This window comes from Lytechinus variegatus, chromosome 14, assembly GCF_018143015.1.
Source record: "Lytechinus variegatus isolate NC3 chromosome 14, Lvar_3.0, whole genome shotgun sequence".
In the NCBI taxonomy this organism is placed as follows: domain Eukaryota; kingdom Metazoa; phylum Echinodermata; class Echinoidea; order Temnopleuroida; family Toxopneustidae; genus Lytechinus; species Lytechinus variegatus.
This window is the reverse complement of record NC_054753.1, coordinates 1631013-1638197: the sequence shown is the minus strand read 5'-3', so window position 1 is coordinate 1638197 and position 7185 is coordinate 1631013. Positions and strand designations below refer to the sequence as shown.

General features: G+C 38.9%; 1 protein-coding gene across 1 annotated transcript in view; it reads right to left on the bottom strand.

The window, feature by feature from the left end:
* Positions 1-1022: 1022 nt before the first annotated feature.
* The window catches only part of LOC121427342 (ribosome biogenesis protein BMS1 homolog), a 45265-nt gene continuing 39102 nt past the window's right edge, over positions 1023-7185 (bottom strand). The window contains exons 21-24 of the mRNA XM_041623684.1: positions 6999-7174; positions 5770-5946; positions 4901-4999; positions 1023-2084 (exon numbers count right to left, since the gene is read on the bottom strand). Coding sequence (XP_041479618.1) covers positions 1986-2084; positions 4901-4999; positions 5770-5946; positions 6999-7174 — 551 coding nt within the window. The 3' untranslated portion in view covers positions 1023-1985. The remainder of the gene's footprint in view (positions 2085-4900; positions 5000-5769; positions 5947-6998; positions 7175-7185) is intronic.

The window sequence follows — 7185 nt, the reverse complement described above, 5'->3', positions numbered from 1 at the left end:
AAAGCTCAAAAAAGATTTGAGCTCTTAGGAGACTTATCTGAGCACGTCTTGACAGGTGGCTTGCCGAAAGCAAAAGAGGAAAAGAGGGACGCTAATTGCGCGGTGATCATGGGTAGTAAGCCTGAACGGGAGAGGGCGCGCTCGCGCTTTTTAAATCCTTGGGAGTTCTTTTCGGGTATGGCAGTCCAGAGGGCTGAACTAGCAAATCAAGTAGATGTATGGAGTTATTGAAGTAAATCAGGCTTTTTATTACAGATTTGAGATTTTTTCTTTTCGTTCATATAAATTACTTTGTCGATTTCTAGAATCTTAAATTGTAACATTTTGTGAAACCATGAAACATAGGCTAGACTAGAGAATGATTATATGGTAATGTCTAGGGATCAATATTATTACTGAAAAGAACTTGGGGTAATAAAAACAAAATAAAGAATTCATATTCGACTTTGAATGCAAATTTGGTTGTCCTGACAATATAAGATTCTTTCCATAGATGAATGGTAACAAATCAGGATGATAAAGACTAAAAGAGTGATGTAGAACCAAGAATGATCAAAACTAAAAGGCCTCGGACTGAATTCAAATGCATATTTGAATGTTTGTTGGACATTAAAAAAATAGCAAAAAATTTGGACACCTGAAATATGAAAATACACTTTCCAAACCTCTAAAACTCCGGGGGGGGGGCACTTCCATTGACGAGTGGATACCATGCACGACCATGGGGTCTCGAAAAGCACCCTAAACACATATTCTGAAAATGCACCCCTTAACAAGTATTGACGTGTGAAACCCTACCCTTAACAAGTATTGGAAACAAAACGATACTTTTTGCAAGTATTCCCTAAATGAATCCCTAAACAAGTACAGCAATATTTTATTGTTATGTCAAGGGCCCGTTGGTCGTCAGTTTTACCTTTATACATCATTAATTTTGGTTTAGTATAAGGCCCAACCTTCCACACCTCGCGAAAATCGGATTCTAAACCGGCTCTAAACACGTAGTGTTGGGGGCAAAAAGGACATCCTATATAAAACAATTTAATTTTGTTTTATCATCCATATTTAGGCTCGAAGTCTGTTTAAGCTCCCATGCATCTGATGGAGTTCCTCAGTTCCGGCCACTGATGACTTCAGGCTCTTTCCATTCATCTCTTCTAGTAGCCTACAGACCCCTTCTTTGGCTGTCTGCTGCCCTTCTTTCATTGTTGTGCAATATCCACCATTCAAGCTGTCACATCCTTATTTCATTCCATTCAATCATTCCTCCTGAATACACCTGGAAGTTCTTTCCACACAATCGTTTCAATTCACCAGCGGTCTGTAGAATTCTCCTGATATCTGTAAACCATTCATCACCCCTTGATTCTTTTTTTTTTTTTATTAATCTGTCCTAGGAGCCTAAAGACCAGCTATCTTCTGCCCTTGGTCCATATCTGTTTAATATCCATGATTGAAGCTGTCCAATTCACATTTCATAAAATCCATTGTTTTTCTGAATCCACATGAGAGTTCTATCCACTTAAAGATAAATGCCAGTTGTGGTAACGATTTCAAAATGAGTTCGTACAGAATCCGATGAAATAACCACCAAAGTGTCTGTTTGCATAAATAAAATGTATGTGCCAAAGGATTCTAGAAGAAATTGTGTAATTGCTGAGAAATTAGCAAATAAGCATGGGATTTGGGTCAAGTGTCGGGCCAACATTCAATGCAATAATAACACTCTGTCCCATGTGCGCTTATCTGTGTTGGTGATCTTCAGTGTGAACAATTTTCAGCGTAGATTTCAGGATTTCACAAAGTTCAGTTTATGTAACTGTACCAGATCTAGATCCTTGATGATATACTGACAATTAAGTCTGGTTTTACTGACTTTCTCGTGACATCAGTGTTTACTGCAACTACTTTCATTTATCTTTAATCCTTTTTTCCATTCACTACATGTAGCAGTCTATAGGAATCTTCTGTTATTCCATTCATCATCACCTTTTATCCTTTTTCTTCATCTGTCCTAGTAACCTATAGACCTCTTGCTTGGCCTTCTTCTGTCTTTCTTCTCTCTGCGCTTCCAGGACCGCCACCTGCAATAAAATTGAATATCAATTATAATAATACTAATACTATAGGATTTGTATAGCACACATATCCACCTTGCTGGGTGCTCAAGGCGCTCCTATATTACCCCGGCTAAGCTAGTCTACTGATCCTGGTGCGCACAGTTTTTTGAGGAATTTCTTCCTGCCGGTACCCATTTACCTCACCTGGGTCGAGAGCAGCACAGTGTGGATAAATTTCTTGCTGAAGGAAAACATGCGATGGCTAGGATTCGAACCCACGACCCTCTGTTTGAAAGGCGAGAGTCAGAACCACTAGACCACGAAGTGCCCAATCTTTCAATTATGAGGAAAGAAGAATGTAATTTTCGCTCTTTTGAGCCAAGCGGACATCTTTGCGTTTCTAGCCGTCTTGCTGCGATACCCAAATGCAGCATTCCATTTGTTAATGTAGGTTAACATGCATCAAAATATTCAGTAGTGATGATACTGCTAACCCTAAACAAGCTCATATAAAATCGCACACTGGATATGAGGTGATGTGAGCTAAAGTCAGGTAGGTAAATCAAGAAGTAACACAGAACTAAAGATCTGCCTAAGCTGCTTGCTCTTGTTCATCGTTGCTTGTCGTTGCTTGCATTTCTCACTGCCACACTCCTTTGCCCAATTGGACTTTGGTAACATTCAGTTGATCTTTTAAAATCTTTCAAACATCAAGGCCCTGTCTTACAAAGAGTTGCGACTGATTCGATCAACCACAACTATGGACGGCCAGTAACGTCAACATCTAAAATGCAAATCTGTTCAAAATATTTTCTAGATATGATGTATATTCATACATTCATCATTCTCTTGAAGATTCAGTGTGATTCTCTTTGTTTACTAAGGAGATTGTGCGAATTTCCTGTAGAAAAATTATGGTATACCCAGTTGTTGGGTGTCTGGACAGGTTGTGTATCCGGACAGTCGATTTTACACAGCCAATTGAAAAAGTTTAACAATTCAAATCTCTTAAATGTTTTAGCACAAAATGTTAGACAATATTATAGAGAACAAACAATGATGATTCAATGCACAGTTTTTATTTAAATTCCAAAGACAAAATAGAAGGCTTCGTTTTTGTTACGTATCCTGACACCCAACCTCCCATCCTATGTATGGATTTCCATACAGTTAAGACTGATTGGATCAATCGTATCTCTTTGTAAGACAGTGGCGCAGATCTAGAAACATGGCCTCTGCGTTAGCCTGCATGTACAACGTATTAGCTCATTTCATAGTGCTTTATTGCAATGTGTTGTGTTAGCCTTCAGGCAACGGGCAGCTTAATGCAAAATCAAAATGCAAAGGTGTGGACCAAGCTTTATGGAACACATTATTCACGTTTCAAATCCACTTGACGTGGGGCCTGTTGCAGAAAAAGTTGCATTTAAACGCAAGCCAAAAAATCAATCGCAAGTCAAAAAATCAATTGCAAGTCCCAAATGCGCGCTGTTGATTGGTTGAAAATCAAGTTGTGCATGATTTTAAAGTTGCGATTGATTGCAAACTCTTTCTGCAATGGGCCCCTGGTTACAGATGGTCTCATTCTAACGCACATTTATTAATAAACTACTTGGACTACTATAAAGTTGGTCTAACTGTCATTTGGTCTAACCATCACTTGGTCAATATTCCCTTGGTCTAAGTCTCATTTAGTCTAACAATCAAATTATCTACTCTTCACTTTGTCTACTTACATTTTTGCCCTTTGTCAAATGACAATCTGATTCACAACAGCTCATCCGGCCGGTGCCCCCCCCCCCCCTTCCCCTTTGAGAGGGATTATCAAAATTTGTAATGTAAATATGCCGTTCTAACACAAGTGTACCCCCCCATTTTTTTGCTCATCAAATTTTTTTCGTGGACGAAATAACCTAAAATTTGGGTTGAAAACCTTTTTTTTTTCTTCTTTGCTTGTCCGATTTTCCTTGGGAAAATGAAAACGTGCCTTCCCATTTGGAAAATCCTGGGGTGTTATTCTGGAACACTGTCATAACTTTTGTCATAAATTTTGTCATTTCTCTCCGAGATGTGACACCGCTATGATTGTCACAAATCGGTATTCTGAACATTGTCTATTCACTGTAATATCTCTCAAAGTTCCTGCCCATCTTTTCAGAAGCAGACCAATCAAAATCGTTAGTTCCCAGTGGGAGTCCTTCTAGCCAATAGAAAGGCCCCGCAACAGGTAGGGCGTATCCCAACACAGTTGTGGGCATTGCGCAATACGCGAATATTGATGCGCTTAATTACAAAGAGAGACAGGAAGCTGTGAAGGATTTTAGAGGAGAATTAGAAAAATAAGGAAAACAGAGAAAAAAAGGAGGAAAGGAGGAGGTAGGGCCTTACTAAATGTAGCATGACAAAATAATTTTGAAAACTGTCATGGATGATGAGTGAAACTAATATCACAATCTAATCTAAAATATTCAGTCGGCAGGGTATCGGGATATTTGGTACTAAAAGATGTGACAAAATTTATGACTGCTACCCCCTGTCATAACTTTTGTCATATCTTTTGCTTGAATGAAAGGATTACACGCATTTAATGCCATGTATTTTATATTTAAACAGAAGAGACCAAATTTATGACAATTTTTGTGACAAAAGTTATGACATCCACTAGAATACCGATTTTGTCATATCTCTGTGGAAAGATAAAATATGGAGAAAAGACAATGTTCAGAATACCGCCCCTGGATCTGCCCCTGAGTACATGTTAAACCAAATGGAAATCATGCAAAATGCTATCATGGGCTAGGGGGCAATGAGACAATATGTCTGAACAAGAAACAGCATACCTTTTTCTTATGTGATTTAACTCTTGTTGCCATGACTTTTCGTTCTTTCCGCTCTCTTTCTTTGTAGAGTGTGCTCAGTTCGTGCATCAATGCAGCAACCTTTATCAAAGAAACATAGACATGATCATCAATACAATTAATAATGCACATTATTCTACTACCACTACTGCTACTACTATTACTACTACTACTACTCCTACTACTACTACTACCACTACCACTACCACTACTACTACTACTTCTTCTTTTCTTCTTCTGCTGCTACTACTACTGCTACTACTACTGTTACTGCTTCTTCTGCTACTATCACTACTAATGCTACTGCTTATATTGCTTCTGCTACTACTTCTACAACTGCTGCAACTACTAATATTACAACGACTATTACTGACTTCTACGACTACAACGACTACTACCATTACTACTGCGGCAGCTGCCATTACAACCAAAACGACACTATCCACAAATCATTTGTAAATAATCTGACAAAATTGAGAAAGTTCACAATTTATGTCTACCAATCCTAGACCTCAGGCTACCTGAATTTACGCTGATTTAATGAATATTGTGGTTATTTTTGCCAATGCTAAATTTTTATTCATACATTGTACAAGCTATGGCACTTGTTGTGTTTAGCACCTCTAAATATCCATTATTATTATTTCAATGGTGTATAATTTTAGGTATTCATTTGACCGTACCTTGGGACACCATGAACTATTCACGTCTAATTTGCTGTATGGAGGTTTCTCATCATGTTCTACCGAAATATGGTCATAAAAATTCTTTAAATGCGCTAAAGGGAAACTGAAGACATAATCTTTTGGTACTCTAAAGCTCACGTTTGTTTTAGAATGTTTGTAACATACCTTCCTCTCCTGTGGTTCTCTGACGACGGCTCTCAGAGCACCCAAGGTCGGACCCTTCTTTGCTATCGTCTGTGTCTTCTGTCCCTTGTTCCTGCTCTTCTCCCTGAACGGAAGTTCCTTCTGCAGACTTCTTGGAACAACCAGAGGGTTGAACCTTCGAGGCTTCCTCTCAACTTTCTGTTTTTGAGATGAGCAAGAAGGAAGCATGGTTTAACAAATCTAAGATATCGTTCTCATGCAAACTCATGAAATTCAAGCTGTTACATGCTTGGCTTGGGAATCAGCTAGATCCATCAGACCTTCGTACCTTCAGTGGTTTCACCATGGGTCTCCTTCCTGGGGACTGCTTCTTCTAAGCTTTGGTCTTACAACAAACAAGCTTCTCCCTCCCCCCCCCCAAAAAAATGGTTTTACTAATGGTTTCTGCTTTCATAGACGTTAAATTCTTCTGGGAAACTCCTTTGTACCAATAAAGGGCAAAATCATCAAATTTTCCTCTAAACTTTTTGACATACAATAAGCAAACCCCATTCCCCTCCCCCAAAAAAAAGTTTCATAAAGGGTTCTGCGTTCCTCCTCAGATTTAAATTCTTCCAGGAAACTCCTTCAGACCAATTATAGACGGTAAATTTTCCTCGAAAACATGCCTTACAATGAGTGAGCCCCATCCTAAAGGTCTCCCTAATAGTTACTGCTTTCCTCCCTGAGTGGCCCCTCGTACGACACTATCCTGTCACTTGATCATGCAGACACTTCCTTCTTCTTCTTCCTATATAAGTACATACCACCTGTGGTGTATTGTCGTACTGTATTGTGGATTTGAATCCACCGTTGAAGTTGTGGTAAAAGAAGCAAACATATACATAATATTTACATATAAATGCAGACTAACATAGTCTGACATGTTGCACCTCACTCTTGAATATATTTGCTGAGGTGCTGTCTACGACGTCCTGAGGTAGATTCCATAACCTGACAGTGGCAGGAAAGAAGGAATTTTTGTAAAATTCCGTATTTGCAAATGGAATCAGGAGTTTTTGAGAATGACCTCTGGATTTGAATGATGAGTGTTTCAGTTGTTGCCGGACGTCTACAAGATTATTAATGATGCGATACATTAGTAGTCTACGCTCTTGAAGGGTTTGCCACTGTAGTTGTCGAAGCATAGCAGAAATGCTGCTTCACAACATGACATTAAATAATTGAATGTATTATATAGTTAAACCTACCTTATAGTTAGAATCTTTATCATTAGGCACAGGGATGTTAGCATCGTGTCTGAGTTGTCCAACTGTCCTCATTCCTGTCCAGTTCCCTCGGTTTTCCGCGGAAAGCAGTAGAGTAGTCACAGGATTGTACAGCTTGGGAATGGCGACTTGGAACCATGTACTCACAAACACAATATCTAGGATAAAA